Source organism: Labrus bergylta, chromosome 23, assembly GCF_963930695.1.
Source record: "Labrus bergylta chromosome 23, fLabBer1.1, whole genome shotgun sequence".
Lineage (NCBI taxonomy): Eukaryota > Metazoa > Chordata > Actinopteri > Labriformes > Labridae > Labrus > Labrus bergylta.
In genome coordinates, this window is record NC_089217.1 from 12391921 (window position 1) to 12415230 (window position 23310).

Below are 23310 nucleotides of genomic sequence, written 5' to 3' on the forward strand. Positions count from 1 at the left end.
CAGCGCCAGAATAAGCCTGTATCCTCCATTGTTAACATTTTAATCATGCAAATTATTGCAATTCCATGGGTACACAATGATACATAATGGCTATTCATTCAAGCCACCAGAGAGACCGTCTGTTATTTGCATTTCCTGGATTGGCTGTAATGTCTGCACATATTGCACCAAGCATCAAAATGTGCCCCGTGCAAAGCAGTTTGATTTCATTTCTGTGAATGAAAACACCTCAATGTCACAGAGGCCCACCCAAGCCTCTGTGACATTGTGTCACACTGCTGCCCTCTTGTGTTCAAGCATGAGGAGACAATATTTGAAGACACACAAAAAAGGGTTTATTTTGTTTTTTACCAAGCAGTTTGAAGTGGTTTGAATTGATACTATGAAGGGTAAATGGGATGCTACACTGTTATGGGATGATGTAACAAATACTCTGTTTATGGATCCAATCAGGCAGTGTAAAGTGTCTCACATTTCTGCACCATTGTTATACCCAACATCCATCACTTGGCTGCCAAAGAGGGAAAAAAATCACTATTAAGAACTCTATTATCTAAAGAAAATGATGTAAAGATTGCACATTGTATCAAACTTCCTTCATAACCAAATCTCTTTTTTCTTACACAACAACCCACAGCAGGCAGTGAAAATTAGATTGTATTGTTTGACCTACATTCAGTGTTTCACAGTTTGCATGCTTAGTAATACTAAAAGACAATAGAAGCTAAAGTGTAAAATCATGACTTGTAGTCACCAAAAAATGAGGCAGGGATTTGGCATTATATATAAGATTAGTTTATGAAGCAAGCACCCACAGGGATTGACAAATAATTCTGCAACATCATGATCTATCTGACAGCTCTGCAAGAACTTATCTGATTTTTCTTTAAAGTAAAATCTTATTTTCTTATATTACGATATCTTCTATTCTCATGGATTTTTGGCAGGTTTTTTTTTGTACTCAAATAAATGAAATGAAACAGTAGAATAGCCCACAGTAATACAAAGGAATCCAATATATGAGGCAGCACTGACCTCCTCTATCTCTGCTGCTGACTCAGACTCAGTGCAAAGTGAAGCAGACTGGTTTTATAGAATAAGATTATTTCAATGAAGCCAGACATGTGACACTTATTCTGTCTGGTTCAACTTTTTAAAACAAAGCGCAAAAGCACTTTCAAACATGTTTTTTTTTTTTATGGGTTTTATTTACTTTTAAACAGAACATCTTACAGCACTTACTGAGAAAACAAACATCAACACGAAGGCAGCTGAATAACAAAGAGCATCAGCGCTTCACTTTAAGTGATGAACTACAATTACAGCATCACATCTCCAGCTCTGGGAACAAGGAGTGTTCCACTGGAGAAGCATCTGTCTCCGTGCTAACAAGGTTACACAAGGTCTTGTTTTTCTCTCCAACTATGCCTAACATGGAAATCATTGGATCAGGTTGGACTGTCATTTTGAAAACATCACAAAGTGTTTTTTAATCTCCAATCCAATTGCAGTAATATCGTGAGCTTCGGCAGCTGTAGAGGAGAGGTGGTTGGCAGCTGCAGAGCAAGATTTTGAAATTGAGGACGCTCAACTGTCTTTTAAATCGGAGGTGTGGAAGCATTTTGGCTTCCCCAAGACAGGAAATGAAAGAGGTGAGAACATAACAGACGAGACAAAAACTGTGTGCAGATATTACAAGACGACAGAGAACTACACAAATAGCACAACCAACATGATGCAGCATTTAAACCACACCACAGTGAGAAGCTCCAATCACCTCTTGATGAGAGAAAAAAAACAAAACACTAAAAGGCCAAACCACACTGACAAGCGGGTTTGCAGGCCCTAAAGGAATCTTTTTCATCATCTGTATTAAACCAGCAGAGTGTGCTTTATGATTACAACGAGCATTATCACCCTCCAGAGTGTCAAGCGGTGACACAGGTGCATGCTCAGTAACTTTTCAGCTGAGTGACCATCTTGTCTTCATAATACATCTTTTCCACAAGCGTTTGATAACCGCTTTTGTAGAATCAATGCCATACATTTGTAAATGTATATCTCTACAGATTTCATAGATCTAAGAAAGAGATCAGCCAATATGTCGGTATCTGATTATTTTTCTCCCCAATATCGACATCGGCATCCGCCCCAAAAATCTCATATCTGAGTCTGAAGTCAACCACAATGACCTAAGAAGTGTTTTGTTGAACATTTAATTTCATACACTTTTCTACCCACAGGCATTTACAGTAGAGCTAAGCTTCACTTCACTACATGCAGCCTTGGATTCACTGTTGTAGCACACAACACAAATAAACACAAGAGTCATTTTAGTCTGGAACCGTTTGCATCTTTACTTACACTGAAGAACTGGCAAGGAATAATATCTGTTGTGACCTCTAGCAGGGCACTTAGTGGAGGCTAACAAATTTACAGCAGCAGTGTCAGAGGTGTTTGAAAAATGTGAGCAGTGTTTTTTGCCACTGAATCAGCTGTGATGGTTCTGGGTCACGGCTGTGTGGCTTCAGTCTGTGCACAAGTGATTCTGAGAGTTTTTAAAGCATGCAGAGACACACTGCTGCTGCTATCTGTGCAGCCCAGAAAGACCACTCCTATCTCTATTTCCTCTGAGTGCACACACACACACACACACACACACACACGCACACACACACAACAGACCTGTTATTATGCAATCACATCCAACTAAATACACAAGCAAAATCAGTCACAAAAGCAAACATGAATACACACAAAGGGATTAGGCAGAGACATGGAAGAAAGACCGGCTGACGTCATATTGTGCTCATAGAGAGTAAACAAATACTGTTGAATAAATACACTTGAAAAGATGTAAAAGGCTGTAACCAAATAGGTAAAATACAAAAATGCATGTTTTCAGCACACCAGAGGTAAACCAATCCTTTTGCGAGACACCAAGCAGTCTGTAATGAAAAGCCACTCAGGGGTGGAAATGAGCCTTATCTCCAGTATCCATTTGTCTATTTTGGTCACATGCACACAGCAGTGCCCCTCTGTGGTCATCTAGGTGTAGTGCATACCTTCTCATCTGCATATGAATGTACTGTAAAGACTTACAGTATGCCTATGAGTGCACCTTAATGTAACAGAGTGGAGGCGGTGAGGGGGGGTCAGGTCTGTATTAACATCTGTTTTATCATGTGTTTTACTAAACATGTGTAACTGTTGTGTAATATTGCACTCAAGGCTGTGCTCTGATTTTGGATAAGTGGCAATATTCAGTATATAGCTCAACATCGAGTGTGATATTGATTTACTGACACGTGTGTAAAGAATTTGTGTGTCTTGTTTGTAATGTTTATTTCTGTTCAGTAAATGGGGGGGAGGGCATTGAAAAATCTATGTTTTTTTGTCAGTGTACACTTTTAAAGATCATCTTCAGCATTCTTTATTAAGTTTATTTAGTACCAAAGCATTACATGAACAGTCTTGAAATAGATTCTCTATTGTCTCGTCAGTTTAACCTTTGTCTCATCTTGGGGATTTATATTAAACATATATTTTTTTTATGTATTCAAAAGTGATGCAAGTTTAAAAGCATTGAGTAGGAAACCACTAGAGGAAGCAGTTGGGATCAGGATATCATGCCTGATCTGCAATCCAGTTTTCTTCTTTTTCTTTTTGAGTTTTTATTATATGATGCAGAACAATACGAGACGAGTGAGAGTCATGACAAGAGCAACGATGCACGGCGTAAACAAAGACAAACCAAAGACAGGCAGGAAATCCCTTAATAACGTTTGCAACTTTGTATGTCGAGGGTGTTGAAGGGCCCTGTTTGCAACCAAGCAGAATATCAACACTGCACATTCATTCCTCTGACATTTTTTTAAAAATGATTCAGGCCACCTATTAGTCTGTGTTATTCACACACATCTGGAATGAATACCTATGATGGTAGAGTCAATAAATCTGATTAAAGATGATTGATGACTTAATTGACTTTTGTACTTATGACTTTATTGGGGAGCAGTGTTGGTCTGTACCAGCAGCACTAATCTGCTCAAAGTGTCATTAATGGCTCGTAATTAAACAGCGTCAGGATGTCGCACAGGGACGTGAGCTCAATTAATTGCCGAGTCAGAGCCAGAGACAGTCCTGACTCCACCGCAGAAAAAAAAGCTACACCGCCTCCTCCATCAGAGCCTGATCGATGCTGCCTTTGGGTGCTGTGGGAAATTAAGTAACTCTGCTAGCTTGGTGCAAAAGAGACCCAGCAACTAATGCACGCACGACCTAGTGTGTTTTACTTAACCACACTGTCTAAAATAGAAATCGCACTATGAAATATGTTTAAGACAGACACACCTGAACTTTTGGTCATTTATTTTTTACAGATTTAATTTTAATTTCAAGTGTAAAGTGGCCTTATGTAGGCTACTTTTTATTGTTTTGTTTTTTTTTATCATCTCCAAGCTGCTATACTTCTACATTTTATAAAATGCTGCTGAAACTGACATCATTTCTCAGCTCCCTCATAGAAATTTAAAATACGTGCTTTGCAAAAAAAATAATAATAATAATGTGGGAAGAAGGAAATGCACTAAACTAGTCTGTAAGACATTAGGGTATATCACGCAATACATTTTGGCACTTTTGTTTGTTTAGGCCCACTTTGAAAACTCCGTTGGGGTATGTCTAACGTCTCAAGGTGTGTGGGCTTTACGGTTTTTCCGTGGAGCACGTGAAGGCAGCACTCACTCTGCACCGTGCAGGAGGATGCTTATTTGCTTGTAGCTGTAGCGGAACAAACAGAAAAAAACAATAATGTGGGAAGAGGACAGCTGAATCCTTGCAGAGAGAGTGAATGATCATGGCCAGCCGGGGGAGACACGGTCCTCACGGCCGCTCAGGAGACCCCGCTGGTGGCCTTAAAACAGCGCAAATCTCCCGCCGGGAAGAACCACGCGGAGAGAGCGAGGACACGGCGGAGTCGCTGCGGGAGCTGCCGCGCTGGATGCGGCTTTACTTCTACGGGATGCACGGCGTGACTCTGGATATCATGCTCTCGTCATTGCAACGAGTTTTACAATTTAGGGACCCCAAACTGGTGGGTTTTTCCTCTCCTTATCTCTGCATTATGCATTCACTGACCCACTATGCGTTGGAAAAGATCTACTCTCAGAAGAGGTGCTTCCGAGGTCGGCCTGTAGTGTTTCATCTGGTTTTCTACCCGTCTGTGTACATCGGGCTGCAGATCCTGATCGGGAATATTCATACTTTCACTGAGCAGGTGAAGATGGTGTCAGGGACCGAGCTTGCAGTGCATTACATCCTGAGTCTTTATTTCAGCCAGGTCTTCCACAGGGGGCTGTCAAAGCTGCAGTATAACCCAGCTTCCTCCTGCCCCGCCGGCCCCTCCAGGAAACCAGTCCCGGAGGAGCGCGCACATGCTCGGCTGCCTCTTCACGGTCTCCCCGGCTTCGTGCGATTCTTGTTCTTCGGGATGCACGGCTTCTTAGACGAGGTGATCTTCACTGCGGTTTTCAACCTGGTGGAGAAGTCTGACCGTGCCCTCAGCGGACACACATCCCTGTGGTCCTTCCTCATGTACGGGAGCTGCAGCTTCGTGGTGGAGAAGCTCTACCTCCACCTGCACTTCAGCAGAGGGTGGGGGACGGCCAGGAGGCTCCCCATCTACATCTGCTTCATCTACACCTGGGAGTTCTGCTGGGGGCTGGCCTTGAGGCAGTTTGACGCCTGCTCCTGGGACTACTCCCATTTCCCGTACAACTTCATGGGACTCATCACCCTCCTGTACCTGCCGGGCTGGGTCTGCCTCAGCCTGTACCAGGACGTGCTGTCCAATGTGCTGCTGAGGGTCAAGTGCAGCAAACCCGGGAACGAAATCAGTGAAGAGAATGGAGAAGTCAACGGGAAGCTGGAGAAAAAACAACTCTAACTTATATTTTTGAAGGTTCAACTTCTATGTAATATCTAAAAAAAAAAATGTCATTTTTACTTTTAAAATGAACAACATTTATGATATTCTGTAAGAAGGGCAGGACTGATTATGTGGGACCATGTTTGGCATGGCAACTAAAATCCCAGGTACTAAAAATGTATCGAGCTCCACATATCAGCTACATTTCCACATGTCAAAGTATTTATTTCTTTGATTTTGTTGGAAAATTAGAATAAAGAAAACAACACTTGGTGCAATTCATATTTTTCAACAAGTTTAAACTATAGTCTGGAGTCTTTGCAGTTGTTACCAGTACCGCATATGAGACATTTTCCAGGGAACCGTTGAGTGTCTGATTTTTCTAGGTAACTTACTAACCCTAACTTATTTATCTAACCTGTTTAAATTCTATTTAAAAACTGCCATTTTGAAGTATTTGATGTGAAATATAGTTCATATCTTAATATTTTAATAATCCTCATTATCTTTGTAGTGTGATGATTTATTTATTTTTAATGATTGCGACTGAAGACCTCATATAACTTAAACATTCAAGTCTTTGTGGCAGATGTAGTTAATGTTTCATTGATTGCATCATTTCCATTTGCACTTGCATGCTTCTGATATAGACTAGTTTACATCTGCATGATGATACGTTTAAATAACACAACACATTGAATACTCCGTTTTAAAAGCTTTAAGCTGTGTTCAGAAATAGACACCTATAGTTCAACCTTTTAAAATGAGTAGGTTAAGGGAGAGAAGAAAGCGGGTGGAACCGGTCTTCTTTCATGCAAGCAGTTTCTAAATGCCCTTAACTTCTTTTTCTTCAATTCAAAATTTTTAAATTGTAATCTTCCTATTATTAATAAGACCCCAGTGCTATGCATGGTAACTATCTGAGTAGATGAACCCAGTGCTAAATGTAGCAAGAGAACCTATAGCTGTAAGAAAACACAAAGCAGAGTGAGATTTTACTGTGAATACTTCATGAACCAAACTTTACTGGAGTGCCTTACTGTGAAAACAGTCAAACAGACACACAAGGCTCTTTGTTGTTTAAAGCACAGCAGTGTTTTACAAATCATTATTATTGGAAGACTATATGTTGAAATGAAAGGATTGTCACTTAAAGGAAGAATGTGCAACATTTTACAACAGAAATTAAGTATATCCATATATCTAACGATCTCTTAGATTCATGTCTGTCTACAATGAGTGAGAAGCGAGAGTCTTGCTAGCTGTGTTGATGTCGGAGCCATGTTTACATCGTGTTTACATTTACAGGACAGCTGGTTCCTCCCCTTGTGTATAAAATCTGTTTTAGTCAAAGACAAGAGAAAAGAAAAATAACATACTCGATGCTTATTTGAATGTCACCGAGGCATTTTTAGATCACAGTCATTCTGTGTTTATTTTACATGCAATGTGGGGTTATGTATTGCACCCCATGTACAGAGGCTACATGGGTTGCACAACAGTCCTCATCGCATCATCCGTTGGTTCGAATTTGACCTCAGCCGTTTACTACATGTCATCCCCCATTCTCTCCTACCAACATTTCCTGTCTCCAAATAGCAACCTCTGCCATCAGTGTGTGAATGGATATGAGTGAGTAGGTGTGACATGATGTGTAAAAGCGCTTTGAGTAGTCAGAAGACTAGAAAAGTCCATTTACCACTTACCATTTACAACAGTGCAGGCCACAGGCCACTGCAGCTCAAGTCAAGGACAATTTTGTCCACTGTTAAGAGATAATGGTGCTCAATTATGGTGCGTTCCATTTGATTACTCCTTGGTGCGAACGCGATTGGAGGGGGGTTGGAGGTGTGCCGCTGGAGGAGAGAGGAGGCTTCAGAATGGACGGAGGTGTCGCCAAACAGCAGTTTGTTTTGGTTTCATGCTGGTGCTCAAGGGCGATGTCTACACTGGATCAAAAAGTTGCACGTTCGTCCTTTAAGCTGATGAAATTCACAACTTTTTATTTACATTCAACACAAACAAAGTGCTATAAATAACTTTCAAAAAATCCATCTGTCAAACTCAGATCAATCCATCAGTTCGATTTATATATACTCAGCTTCAGACCTGATACATTGTACTTTCATTTGGTGTGACATGTACAGGCTCCTATACTGCGTAGTTCAAATCAAATCAAAGTCAAACAGCTCTGAATTTGTGGTTAGTGTGTTGCTATGGTCTTGTCAAGTCAAAATGACTTTTAAAGTACTTACACTGAGCAAGTGTATTTCATGCCTTGCAGTGCACTGTGACAAGCAGACGAGTGCTGACAGAGAAACCTGTGTCAAAGCAAACATTGTGGATGGTTGCTAATAATGTACACACACACACATATGGAAAATCCAGAGGGAATGACTACCAGATAAACTACAACCGCATATTCTGAATCCAAAATTAGTTTTGCAATGGCCTTCTGCCTTAATAAATATCCTATCTAAGTACCTTACACTGTGACTAATGGTGGTAAATCTCTGAAAGCGCACTCTATACGAGTCCCTTTGTTATGTTACTAACATGATTGGTGGATAACTATTTCACTCCAACACTCTGGAGTCAATCTGGTCATTTCTGAAGCTGCCCTTTAACAATTCTCCAAAAATTGAAAGTATTTTGCGCTAATCAAAATTGTGAAATCTGAATATTTGCACGAATCTATTGAATTAAGGAAAAAGTCAGATTTTATGAATGTTCATGTAATCATTGAATGCCCATTCATGCTTTGGGAGGGACAGGAAAACATGTTTAAACATTCAGTTATTAAATTGGTTCCAATTATTCACATGAGAATGAGAAACCAGATTTATTTTCCTGTTTATGTATACTTTTGCAATCAATAAAGCCTTGAAGAAAAGTCTTGTCTGTTTATGAATGAAGTGGCTAACTTTTACAAATATGATATTGTATAATTTATTCATTTATGTAAAACAAAAGGTGGCTAGTTTGTTTTTTGTGTGTTTGAAACGCTTTTGAGGTTCTTAAAAATTTGCATAAATTTGTGCATCTTTTATATTTCCCATAAGACAATTGATTTATTTATATCATACTTTGCTTTTGTGTAAGTTTCTGAGATAGAAATGACCAAACTGCTGTCAAAAACATCGAGAGGTTCCAGTAAAATAAATCAATCAGAGATGTGACCTACTTTCAATGGCTTTCACTGCAAGGCTGACTCATAATACTGACATGTTATTGTCAACTGCAGACATGCATTTTCTTGTCAACTGTCTCAATGATGAAACAAGTCTGAGCAACCGAGTCTAGAGACAAGAGCAACCGGTTATATGAAAGGTTGCACTGGCTTAATAGTTTATGAAGTTCCTTTTTCTTTCACAAACACACACCACTTCCTGGTACACACAAAAGCTATGTATCATCATTGCTTTGGCATATTGTGAAAAAAAGTATATAAAAAAAAAACAAGATAAAGAAGATCAAGGCAGTTCAACAAACACTATACATTTTACCTGATATGTGTCTGGATCCTAAACTTTTGGGGGAAAATATACAGCTTTCTGCTGTAATTTATACAGACAGAACGTTGTCAAGGCAACCTGTGTTTGTGTGGAGAGTTTGTTGGTTTGGTGGGTTGCATGCATAACAGAAATATCATAGCAATGACCTGTTTCAGACTTTTTCCAACAAGCAAAGATTAAATGACGCACAAGTTTTTAGTGTAAGTCGTGACAGCAAATGACAAAAATAACTATACCGTTACCCCAACCAATAAGTAGCCATCTGGTGGCTAAACCGTACTATCTATCCCTCTCTCTTTATGCTACTATCAAGATCATTGCGACAAGCAAACACCCTACACCCTGAGGACACAGTAAATACACTCATGACCGACAGTATCCGTTGACAACACCACAGTGGGAACACCATACACCAACTCCTCTATCTAGACTCATTAGCAATAGCAAATTAAAGAAAACAATGCTGCTGTGTGCAAACATGATTCATGAAGAGGAAAAATGAAGTTTGATGCAACTATTTGAAACAGCCACAGATTTGTTTAACCAGAAACAAACATTATCCACATTCATTGACGCTTTCACAACAACAGGAAAAGAAATCATGTCCTGAACCTGTAAGGTTTGTGAATCAAAGAAATGTTTAATGTCAAAGAGGTGACAATGATGAATACACTTAGCTGACCAAACTATGCAGCTCTACAGCAACTGGCTGCTATTTTTGCCACAAAAAAAGAAAAGAAAACAAAGATACAAATAAAGCTCCAACAAAAACAAAATACACATTTTGCTCAACCGTTAATGCCAGGCAAAGTAAGCTAATAGTTTATTAACATTCTAGCTAGCTGGCTAAAACCCCCACTTACTATTCTTGGAGTTAAAGGCCAAAATAAACATAAGATTGAGTATTGGACTTCCGTTAGTTTGTTTTATGGTCAGAAACACGTCTCAAGAAAGAGCTTATGTTGCACTACTTCCCCGGAAAACATACCTTTCTAACTGCTGCTTTCTAACAACTTAGCTAGCTGACAAATCGAAAGAAAAAGTTACACTTCTGCTTAAATTCTGCCCTTTAGTGACCTAAAAATGACTTATTCAGCTTTTAAGGCTGTGTCCACACAGGTGTTTTTAATTATATGAGTAGCACTCTGCTTGGGTTGAGGTTGGATGTAGCTAGCATATCTTGGAATAACAGTAGGCTAAACAAAATCAAAGTTTGAAAGGAAACGAGTGCCCTGACCTAACTGATCAACAAAACTATCAAAAAAAAAAAAAAGGTCAGGGAGATGTAGGTATAAGTCATTTTGACATGTTACTGAAGGTAAAGAATGTGTACGAATTATATTAAGAATGTTAGCTAGCTTTTTGACTTAGAACCCACCAGTGTTAATGCTATTAGACATCACATTTTCATCTGTTGCTGTGACTGCACGTAAATACCAGAATAAGTAATTAAATACTTAAAAACGAAAGACTTTGCAATTTGGTAACTACCTTTTAAAAATAATTCTGTAACCAAAATCTTTGCTCAGTGAAAAGCAGTTACAGCAAAGATTAATAACAACAACAACAACAACAACAACAACAACAACAACAACACCAGAAACATTGTTGTTCCATGGCCCACCTTCTTTTCAGTTATTTACATATAGTCAAATCATATTCAAAAGCCTAATGGAAATAGTATTGCCAGGTAACTTGATATAGAACCACATTTGTTTGCAAGTTTGATGGTACAGGAAACCACTCATGGTAGTCCTGCTTTCTGGAAATACTAACATGTTGACCATGGTCATAGTATGCTACTTTTAGCTTTATGTAGATGATGTAATGCTTTTTGCATCATCTTGATCTCACTGATGAGCAGTCGTTAATATACTATGTCACCTAATGTGTTTGGTAAATGAGAGGCAATAACATTAAGATTAAAAAGAGAGGGACAGCATGTACATTATCGGCCACACTCCATCTTAAATGTATAGTCATTTTTGCTTAAAGTGGTGTATCTCCTGAAAAGAAAGAGTTTAGATCAGACAAAACTGTTCCCAAGGATTTTCTTCCAAAGCTAAACATTGAAGTTATTTTTAACACTCTTCTTAGTAAAACTAGTTTGTTGTGTATCCTCCAACATAGCTGTGTTCAGAGTGTGGGCCTTCTGGTATAGCCATTGCTTCATGCTAAACTTCAGAGTCTTGGAGAGCTCTTTATACGTCCTGGGAGAGCAGTTGAGCCCTTTGTAGCATTGACAGGTAAACATTTTATTAAAAGTCTTCAGGTCTGTCAAGGTTGGTCTCCCAAGGACCAGGTAGCGGTTCTGAACATACATGACCCTGAAATTCTCAGGGTTTAGGTGGAGGTAGTGGTTGGAGTTGGATTTTTTTCGGACACATCGGCCGTTCCCTCGACACAGGAAATTGCTGCAGAGCTGGGCGGCCAAAGTCACATTAGTGATGTAGGGGTTGAGGGTGGAGGAGAGGTAGGAAGAGAGCATTTCACAAGATGTCTGGGAAGTGAAGGGAAGAGAGTAGTTAAAGTTTCAAGAATAATATACTATGTATATTGATAGGCTATAAATTTATTGTATGGAAGACTGAATGTCTGGAACTGAACATTTCGTCAAGTTCACAGCAGTTAAATATGTTGATATAACTACGTTATATAACGATAACACTAATGGTTTGACATCCTTAATAAAAACAATTTCTCTTTAGCATTCTTGTCCAGAGTAGTCTGAAGAGATCAAATATTTTTCATATCTGTCAGCCCAATATGAAGCAGAAGCCAGGATGATTGATAGTTTAGCTTAAAGACTGGGAACAGGGAAAAACTTCCAGGCTAGCCTGGATAGCCATGTCATATCTCAATTATTTGTCCTGTGCAAAAACAACAAGTTGAGGCTTGATAGATTGTGCTCCTCCAAACGTATTCTTCAAGAAGTCACCAGACAAGAAAAGGTCCTGTGCAAGCTAAACCCAACTAAGCAACAGTTTGTTGTACAGCTTAAACAAACAAATGACTTGTTAAGTCAAGAACTTAAAAGTTGTTTGCAGAGTTTGCTATTTTTTAGACATGGGATGGGGGGTATTTTCTCCCTGGCTTCTAGTACAATGCTTATTGATTCAAAATTAGCTTCATATCAAACTGACACTTCAGTGGTATCAATTGTGTATTCAAACTATTTGGAAGAGAGTGAATAAGCTTATTTTCTGAAAACTTTTTATTTCTTGAGGGTCTTGTGAAGTTCATAGCAATATGTTTAGTAAAGAGGGGCTCTGCTCCCAGCCTGGCAAAATTTAACTGTAGAAATTATAACTTGTATTCCAGTGAAAGTCCCTATCATCAAGCTAATCTTGATTAAAGTGCTGTGGATTACTGATCAACAATCAACACAATCCATCAGTACTTGTTCTGCCCCATGTGTTGTCAATCTAACTGAACACAATGTCTCTGGTCAGACCCCTTGCTATCAGTTCTATGTCATGTCCTTCAGCAGTCCACTGGAGGTCTGCTGTTTTATGTTACCTGGTCATTGAAGTCAGCGCTGGCCCCCCACATCACAGCTCCAGAGGCTCCCACTGCTGCACTCTCACCGATAGTTCTGACTAAGTCTACCTGGGGTCAAAGAGTACAATATTCATTCTTTTTTTTTTGTAAACACACGAAAACTTCCAGAGATATTTACACTAAGACAAACAACAGTGAGACAAACGCAGCACAGACATCTGCACTGTTCCCATTTTCCTAGAAAAACATTTTACAAGGTGACAAAAGAGGATCAGGATTACCACATTAGCAGTGTGTTATTACACCAAGAAACCAGACTCCTCTTCAAACTTGACCTGAGGCTGAAAACACCTCACTGCTGGGATGAAGAAGTAACCTAAGATGTATCTAATCTAGTGTTTGGAGTGGTTGCTGGGTAATGAGCCATTTCTAAAGGGTAGTCTTTATTGCAGATTTAATAATTGATCAAACAGTGAAGGGGTTCTGAATTGGAACTAATGGTTTCCCAAAGAAGTGTCTCTATGGCATAATACATCTGAGAATGCATCATAAATTTAAAAACAAATTAACATTTGAATTCCTCTCGTTTACCTGGCTAAGGAAGCGTTTGTTCTGGTCCGCAAAGACAGGTCGCATGTAAACAAATACAGGTGCGGTGGCATTCCCTCTGGGCAGGGCAGAAACTCTCAGAGCTTCCTGGATATTGTATCTCACCATCAGGGCGGCTTTGGGATTGTCTGCCAGAGAGACCTGAAACAGTGCAAGGATGCGGGGAAAGGATATACAATTTCAATATCATACAAAATAAAATCAGGGGTAACTTTTGCTCCACAATGTTAGCCCAACCTGCAGGTAGACAGAAGGGAAGAGGGCGGTGCTTGACTCCCACAGCCAGAGCAGCTCATCATTCTGCCTCTTCACCTTCTCAGAGCATTGGCCTGTGTAGTCTGGATGCTCCCAGCCATTATTGTAACAGTTAGGAAAGAGGTAGAAGCCCCAGAGATAGTTGGGTCTCATTGCTCTGCCCAAGGCCAATGTCCCTGACATGAAACTCTTTGCTGCCACCTAAAATAGAATGAAAATGAGAATAGAGGACTAATCCCTAATTATGTAATATCTTCTCAGAATTTAATCTTCACTGTCAGTTCTGACCTGAAATTGCTGTTTGGATATCTCTATGGCCTGCTCTTCTGTAAAGCACAGGTTTTTCTGTGATATATGGGCCACGGATAAAGTCTGGTAGATTCTCTTAGTGCCCCAGTTTCTGTCCCATAGAGGGCGCCATTCCTCCCAGTCTATCACAGCCAAGCCCTGGCTTGTCCTGGAGGATGAGGAAGAGGTAAAAAGATCAGCGTCTAATGTTTTTCTCTATTTAAAAAAAAAAGAAGTGAAATTACATTATAAAGGCTCACTTGAATGGGATGTAGTAGTTAATGTCTTCCTTGGCCTTCGTCAAACTGGCTTTCAGGTTACCTCTCTGAGGGATGCCTCCATTGTACAGTTTTTTCCTTTTGAGGTCTACATGTGGGTAAAGACCCAATCGGTCTGTGTAGAACAGAGACAGGAACTGATCTGGGACCTGCAGCAGAACCAGAAGCAGGGAGTGAGTCAACCTTAGAATATATTTTAAATAAGTACATTTTCAAGAGGGAGAACAGCTTTAAACCTCCATTTAAAGATGTCCTTTCAGTAAAGACATAAACCAGTAGTCATTAATTCTATTTCTGTGTTAGCATCACGGAGAACAGTTTTTTTTTTTCATGTGTACATATTTGTTCACTTGCCTTAGCAGGTGTGGTGACTCCGTGAAAGGGTGATGTGTCCAGTGAGATGTTGTACCTCCTGCACACTTGATCAGGGATGTTCCAAGTAACAAAAAATGGCTGGTGCTCAAACAGCGGACTCTGATTGGCTCCTGATTGGAGGACAGAGATGGGCAGTGAGAGAAGCAGCAGCACACAGCTTCTGCCCTTCCACACGACTGAAACCATCCTTTCTCCTGGCTGAAAAGAGCAGAAGACAACAAACAGAACTCACCAAACCTCATATATGTCTGATATGCTGATATTATGTGCAATGGAACACAAGCTAGTGAAGCATGCAAGATAATAGTGGAAAGAAGCCTGGAGCAACCTACTGCTGAAGTCAAGTCACTTCCTGTGTCAACACAACACATTATTTGCTTATGATGTGTAACTTTATGGTGTTAAGACTTTGCTGACTTCTATGCTGCACATTTCAAAATAACAACGCATACTTAAGTCCACATGTTTGATTTGGCTTACACATATAACCTAATTGATATTTTTCACAAAAATAACACGTTTTAAAGTATGTGTTGGCACATCCAACTATCTCCTTAAGTAGGTGGGTAGGATATAAAACTGTCACGATGGAAAGAAAAAATCCTGCACACTACTCTTGCATGGCATCACTAAATTATTACATACAATTATAATGGTCCCTCTGAACCTTGGTCAAAGGGTGCTCTGACACAGTTGACAACAGTTCTGACCCAAAAATAACCCAGAACCTAACCAAACATTACCCTTGGACAATTTTTACTTCAGCCTTGCTTGTGACATCATTACCTTTCGAGGTGATGTGTGGTTTTTGTTTGCATTGGCTTTACACAAACGTTCATGGTAAGTATGGTGCACACACAATTGAACTCTTACATTTATACTATATCAGATTCACTATTTGTATGCAAATTGACAGGAGAATGTTGCAATGCACAAACTAATACCAACTTATCTGAAGTCATTTTATCTTCATCTGCTTAGCTTTCAACTCTAACCTTTTGGGGCGGCAGTAGCTCAGTCTGTAGGGACTTGGGTTGGGAACCGGCGGATCAAATATGGAAGTTGGTCTGGTAGCTGGAGAGGTGCCAGATCGCTTCCTGAGCACTGCCGAGGTACCAAGGCACCAAACCCCCTGCCCACCACCAGCTCAGGAGCGCCTGCTGTGGGCAGCTCCGTCACTCTGACATCTCTCCATTATGCATGTCCATAGGATCCTGTTTGTGCATGTGTGTATATTTCAGCCTATGTGTGTGTTGCATGACTTACAGAGTGTAAAAACAGCATTTCAATAATATATATATATCAATATCAATAAAAGTAAATCTTAATCTTAATTAAATTTAGTCTACAGTAATTCAGCGTTCAGGATACTAATGCAATGTTACCTGCTGCAGAGTTCACACTCCTATCTTATTAGGTCTTTTTTTAAATCAAAAACCACAACTCATCAACTCATACCCTAAAAGATGATGTAAAAAGACTCATTACCTGGACATGCCTTCAGTGAACCTGTCCCACCATCAGATGTGTTGACTGTTGCACACAGAGTGTCCTCAGAGAAATGACACTGATATAGGTGGGACAGGGGAGGCATGGTGGGCAGAGCTGTGTATGAGGATGCACTCGACTTGTTTTGATCGCTCAGTGCCAAGTTTAGGTTGGAGCCGGGGAGGACGGCACACCTGGGTGTGAGGTCATGGGGCGACCACAGTCCTTATATTGACACACAATGTTGTGGGGGCATCAGTAAATCATGAGCAGGGCATCAGTATGGAGCTGAGGCTGTAATTGCCCTGGGGTTGATGATGGTATTTGTCACCTGGGGTGGGATTTACTACATGCTCGGATGATGTCATCAGCCTAAGACAGCTTGTACAGTAATAGCATACAATTAGATTTTGATACTCAAGGTTGTGGGCTCAACATTTTCTTGAGTTGAAGTGCATTTAAACTTTCCTTTTCGTATAAAACAAGGTTAGCTCAGATGGAAAATGATTACATAACATGCTACCATGTTACCAATCAGCAGAAAATCTTTACACATACCCCCCTCCCCATGCAGCAGTAGGAGACAGGGAGATTTGACAACTAGGTGGCGAGAGATAACTTGTATACAGAAAGAATCAAAAACATCCCATCTCTTTTTTAATTTGAATACGAATGTTTAAAAAAAGGAAATCCAACACACAGACTGAGATTTAAAGTCACAAATATACAAAGTACATCTGTTAGTTGCTCTTTTTATGTCAAATTAATCGTGCCCCGTGTTATTTATACCACAGACTGTTTACTCTGCTTGTGTTTATAGTGTCTGGTCAGAGGCCTGTCATACCAAATGGTGGTGGTTATTTCACAGGTTAGTGACACAGTGTGAGCAGCAGGACAGTGATCTTTGACCCTAATTGGTGTTTTAGGAAGGTAGTTTGAGGGCGCAGATGGCCTAGCGGTAAGGTGGTACCCCATGTAGGAAGCTATACTCCTCAGAGCAAGCGGACTGGGTTCAAGTCTGGCATGTCATGCCTCTCTCTCTATCCACTGTCCTGTCAAATAAAGGTAAAAAGCCCCCCCCCCCCAAAAAAAATGAAGGTAGTTTGTAAAGCTTTGCTATAGTAAAACAAACTAAATTTCTATTTTTTATTTAAGTAAGTGGTACATAGTAAGTCCAAAGAAAATGTCTGATCTTTATTTTAACCAATTCAAACACTGTTAAACACAAATCAGAAGATCCAACATGACTACATGACAAAGCCCTTTGTATATAATCAATATATTGTATCTCCAGACTAATAAAAGCAATACGGCTGCTTTGAAACTCTTTGAAAAGTCATGTCAATCTCCAGCCATTAAAGATTAGATTAGATTTGACTTTAGATACAACATTTTTCACTTGCTAAAAAAGTACACAGTTTTAAAGGGAAGCTGAAGCCAATAAGTCATAAGTACATATCTTCTGCTTTGAATGAGCTGCGTTGTTTTTCTACCAAACACTGACACTGCAACACCTCAACTGTAATTCTTCAAGTGGAGGAACATCTCTAATCTAAGTTTTAGTATGTTGTAAATATTTGTAGCATTATGCACTGTAGCACTTGTATTTTGGCATACATGCTTGCCAAGTGTAACTTGATACAGTAACCAATGTGCTGAGTGCTTGCAGCAGCAGATACAGTATAATGTGTTGTGAAATGCTTCCATCTTGTGGTTAAAGTAACACTTGCAGCTTGATAGCCATCTCCCAGGCTGCGTTCACACCGCAAGCCTTAATGCTCAGATTCTGTGCTCAGATCAGATTTTTTTGGGCCTGTTCACATAGCTATTTAATTGTGGCCTTTGTCAAACTCCTGTGGGACTCCACCAATAAAAGTGGCCCCCAATCTGATGATTTGAAAAGCTCTGAGACCTCAATGGACTTGTGCTGTTCATACTGACTTAAAATAAAAGTCAGGTCTTTAGTCTCGTAGTAGAAAAACAAAATCAGATTTAGGTCACTTTTACCAGCAGTGTAAACGTAGCCTGGGACCCTGTTACACTCACATGTTTATCAATGCACAGATTAACCCAATTCATTTAGGAATGTTTTTATAATACTACAAATTCAATTATATCTGAAACTTTTATTTGGCTATGTTTCCATTTAGACCAAGTGTTTTTTTTTGTTTTTTTTAAATGTATATCATTTAATTCTAACACTCTTAAGAAGCATGGAAACATTTGAAAAAATAACGTCCACTGTTTTACACAGAATCATCAAATACTGGACTAAAAAAAGAACAGTGAACCTGTGCAAGGTACGTCATTATTTTTCACATGGGGGCTAAAGTGACCCCTTCATGATATTTCCAAAACGCCACATTTTAAAACAAGCTGAGGAAATATGGAAAGGCCAGATGTATGAAATATTCATAGAGGAGCCTTTAGGGGATGTCTTCCTCTAGAATTCAAAATATAATATTCATGTTGTCCTCGTCCTCCCCTCACTCATAACCTCAATTTTCCTTTTGTTGTTGAAAATAGGTCAAATGAATGTTTCACAAGGGTTAGTCCCAGACGGTGTGTCTTCACCCCTGAAACACTTTCACATTCAGACAATGCTGAATAATTTGTACCTTCAACACACATGAAACAATTCAAACGCATAAACACATATTTAAATACGCATTTAGATGCATTCAAAAGACTTCCCCGCACATGCTCTCACCTCACACATTCCTGTCCGGAAATGTCAGTAAGGTATCTGTTCCCAGTACAGTTGTCTTTGTCGCTGTGTGAGTGCTTGCATACCAAACTATAGCTGTCAGAGACATGGGATTTCTATGAATAGAGCATTTGTATGCTTCTCAATTCATCGATTGATGAAGAACTTCTTTATTGACGCAATTCTTTACTTATATTATGACAACTGCTCGGAATTTTCAGTTTCATGCCGGTAATGTATTGAGAAAGTCACAGGTATCTTCATATGTCTATTTTGTGATAAGAAAGGGGGGCTATGGATGGTGTTGGAATAAAAAAAAACTTGTGTAAGGAAAAACACTTCTGCTTTATTTCGTTTATGTCCTCTTCTCTAAAGCCCATTTGCCCTCTCTATAATTTCAAGTTCTCCTCTTTCCCATACTTCCTTCTCTCATTCCCTGCTGCAAAATGCCAAATGTGATCAAGTTTGTGCATGAACATCAACATACTGTAGGTGTAAGTCTTGTAACTGCTTCTTCAGGTTGAGTCATCTCTAAGTATTCCGTGACTCCCTCAACCAAAGCTAGGTGGAGCAGTGCAGACCCAGGTGCTTCTCTGCTTGACTGTCAGGTTTTTCAAGTCCAACAAGACTCTGTTCGTGAGCCTGCAGGGAACTTGGTTGACGCAGGTGGAAGTGCATGGAGAAAGTAGTTGAGGGTTTTTTTTTTTTTCTTCACAAGTTGAGGTCTTTGATGAGCAGTGACAGATTGAAACAGGAAATGTACTCTTTCATTTATGTCTACGAATTTCCCCTTAAATACAATTGAATGAACACAACCCTTTAGTGAGGAACTAAAGGCTTGAATTGGACTGAAGACATTTTTCACACTTAATTAGATTGCCAAAGCTCTTGTTTTGCAAATAAGCAAATGCTTAATCAAATCATTTGTCCCCTTACATCTATAAGTAAAACTAGGACATAATAGAGTAATCGGGACTTTAATGTTGTAGTTGTTGAGGAAATGATTAAGACTTGACTCCATACAGTAAGACTCAGTTGACTCAGTTGACAGTTGACATGATTCAACATCACACTTCTGTACTCGTGTCTTGCTCAATCACATCTGCAGAACTTTTCGAAAGGGCATCGCATATATCCAAAAAGACATTACCATTATCAGGGTCACCTAGACTAAACTGTGATGTCTGTAACACTGGAGCAGACAATACGTCTACCTAACATCCTTGCAGATATCAGGAAGAACAGTTGACACTCTCCAAGCTGTACTTGGTGTTCTAATAACAGCTGAACTCTGTCAGGTCTGACTGACACTAGAGAACAGTGAATAAACCTAATGACATCTGTACATTATAATCTAAATAACTACAGAAATTCCACCACAGATCCTCCCTGTTTGAGTGAGAGTGCTTCACTTCCGGGTGCTCTGTCTGTCTATGTGATTAACTCCACCTCTTTCTTTCTGAGTGTGTGTGCTGCTGATCACAATGTCTGTGACTGTCAGCCTGTCCTGTTCTCTCTAATTCTCTCTTTTCTGACGAATAATCCCAGTTTGGATTACCGTGAAATTGATTGACATTAGCAACCGCTAACCTAATATTTTCTCGTTCAAAAGACCCGTGATATGGTCATTCTAACTTTGTCCATTCACACACGAGAGACGAAAACGAAGAAACGTACTTCCAACCTTTCTCTTTTCCTACAACTCCTGCAGGCATATCAGCAGGGGATATCTGACTGAAATGAGATGTTTCATGTGTGCTAAAATCATCTCTTCTTCGTCTGTATGTTGGAGAGTGTTCCACCTAAGGGTGATGTGCTTTGATCTGGAGCAGCATTATGCGTTCATGAATGCTGTTTTCATTTATCGTTAGCTGTTGTGGACTGATGATTCCCCATCACGCATAAAGCAATTGTAGCGTTCAACAAAACCAGCAGCAACAGGCACAAACAATCAAACATTTAGAACATTGCATAAACATTTGAACTGCATCTGAGTCCATTTAATCAACCTTTTATCATTTATTCCAGCTTTGCATATTCAGAATAATGTATACGTTCTTATAATCGTGTTGGGTCTGTTAATAACGAAGGACTACCAAAAGTAATCAGCTCAGTGTGCACACAAATCTTATCGCTCTGACGTCCCTATGACTACAGAGTCTTACGTCCCGCCGGACAACAGATTCACCTACTGGTCTTACCTATATCGAAATGAATTCTTAATAATCCACCCCAGGACGTCTCCCCTAGGATATAAGTTCACAGTTTGATCTTATCTGTGTCGGGTCACAGCACATAAAGCTGGCTCAGACCTCCGAGACATCCCCGCAGGATGCTCGACAGCCCAACTCTTACCAATTTGCAAATACAAGCAATTAATGATTCTCAATCATTGACAATTTATTCAATTTCTGTTATATGCAAATATTATTCAACAGCATGTTGTCAAGCTTACAATCATTTCAGCCGAATTACAGTTTCTTTAGATATCGTCAAACTCAGACATGGCAGTAGCAAAGAATAAAAATGATTTGCACTTACCAGCCTTTGTTTGTAGATATCCTGTTTCGTGACTCCAAAATGTTGAGGAAATTACTAAGACTTGACTCTATACGATAAGACTCAGTTGACTTAGATGGCTTACATTGATGAAAGTTTATACATAAGAAGAATACTCATGAGGAGACTTGATTCAACATCACACTTCTGTACTCGTGTCTTGCTCAATCACATCTGCCGAACTTTTCGAAAGGGCATCGCATATATCCAAAAAGACATTATCATTATCAGGGTCGTGTCACCCACCTAGACTAAACTGTGATGTCTATAACACTGGAGCAGACAATACATCTACCTAACATCCTTGCAGATATCAGGAAAAACAGTTGACACTCTCCAAGCTGTACTTGGTGTTCTAATAACAGCCGAACTCTGTCAGGTCTGACTGACACTAGAGAACAGTGAATAAACCTAATGACTTCTGTACATTATAATCTAAATAACTACAGAAATTCCACCACAGTAGTCATCAAAGCATCCTCACGTTTTCCCCATGTTTTGGTTGATAGACTAATGCAAAAAGAACAACATAACAAGGCAAAGCAAGATGCAGATTTGTTTTTGTTTGAAAGGGAAAACTCTTGCACAATGCTGTTCCTGAGGAAATATGATCTGTCATCTACGGCTTTCCTGATTTGTATCAAAAGTCAAACGAATCATGCTGAGAGTGTATTTTAGTGACAAAACTGTGAATTTTGTTTATGTTCCAATCAGGTATTTTGTGAAACATTTAAGACTGTTCAACAGGTATTTTTTTGTTACCCTTGTACTGAAGCAGCAAAGGGATACACACACAAAGATGTACCACCAGTGTCCTGTGCATTTATTTTAAGGTTTCCATGGGAACAGACTCATCCAAAACGCATGCAGGGATATTTGCAGCCAGGTCTAAAACTTAAACAGGAAGGAAAATGAAATTTTCTCAACAGTCCAAAAGAAAGAAATGGCTATTTTACAAGCTGAATGACAGCTTAGATATCATTTTAAAGGCGAATAACTCAATGCCGTTGACAATTCCCACCAGATTGATGGTTTACATTGTGTCAGTGGATATAATCCTGACAATATAAGTTACATTTCAATATGGGGTCTACATGGAGGAAGAACATGGTGTAACGTATGAGTTTCATTTTGACAAACTGAGCCAACTTTGAATATATCGGAGTCAAGACAAAGCTAATCATTTGGGTCATGAAGATTATGGGAGAGCTTATTTCAAGTCCGGCTCTGCATGAATCTATGCAAATCAAAATCCCTTTATTCATCGGCTACTTCAAAACCATGGAGAGAAGATTTAACTTTAAAAAGTCTGCTGCATCATTTGCATATAATATCATTCAAACGGACCCTTTCTGACTGTATCGTGGCACATATCTTATCTATAGAGCACCGCCAAATTTCTTACATGATGTACTTTGCCTGTCAAGGAATGGGTTATGTGCTTTTGTCGGATTGATGTGAAGTGTAACGTGATTATGGTCGATGGTAAAACCAGTTCTGCAGCAGGTTTTTCACAAAAATAATCTTTTTATATCATCTTATAGAACATCATCGTGCAAACAACAGCTCTCAATGGGCCTAATGGAGCATGTTGCAGGTGTTACAAACACCCTTAGGTCATTATTCAAATAAGTATGATTCATGGAGCCGCCCTTGTTATAGGAGACTAAGAGAGGCCTCTCAATATTTTGTGTTATTGCCAAGTGCCATTTGAAGAGTAAAATGTCTGTTGTGACACAGCCACGGCATGGAGGACTTGTGTTTTAAATTTGTGCTCTCAGTTAGTTGACAAGGACTCTGCAGAAA

The 23310-nt window shown here is 39.6% G+C and overlaps 2 protein-coding genes and 1 long non-coding RNA gene across 3 annotated transcripts; 1 reads left to right on the forward strand and 2 right to left on the reverse strand.

Annotated features, from left to right (window-relative positions):
- Window positions 1-4435: 4435 nt before the first annotated feature.
- Window positions 4436-8822, forward strand: tmem229a (transmembrane protein 229A). Its single transcript, XM_020644033.3, has one exon. It carries the CDS (start codon window positions 4853-4855, stop codon window positions 5945-5947), a length of 1095 nt encoding a protein of 364 aa, XP_020499689.1. The 5' UTR covers window positions 4436-4852; the 3' UTR covers window positions 5948-8822.
- A 498-nt stretch (window positions 8823-9320) lies between these two features.
- On the reverse strand, window positions 9321-14617 carry LOC109991684 (hyaluronidase-5-like). The gene is made up of 7 exons (XM_065951619.1): window positions 14612-14617; window positions 14358-14524; window positions 14098-14266; window positions 13792-14010; window positions 13537-13695; window positions 12964-13053; window positions 9321-11944 (listed from the first exon to the last, which is right to left on the reverse strand). Exons 1-7 carry the CDS (start codon window positions 14615-14617, stop codon window positions 11507-11509), a joined length of 1248 nt encoding a protein of 415 aa, XP_065807691.1. The 3' UTR covers window positions 9321-11506.
- A 117-nt stretch (window positions 14618-14734) lies between these two features.
- LOC136177646 (uncharacterized) lies at window positions 14735-16324 on the reverse strand. Its single transcript, XR_010665154.1, has 3 exons — window positions 16239-16324; window positions 15746-15964; window positions 14735-14948 (listed from the first exon to the last, which is right to left on the reverse strand). It is a non-coding gene; the product is annotated as an uncharacterized lncRNA (long non-coding RNA).
- Window positions 16325-23310: the final 6986 nt, after the last annotated feature.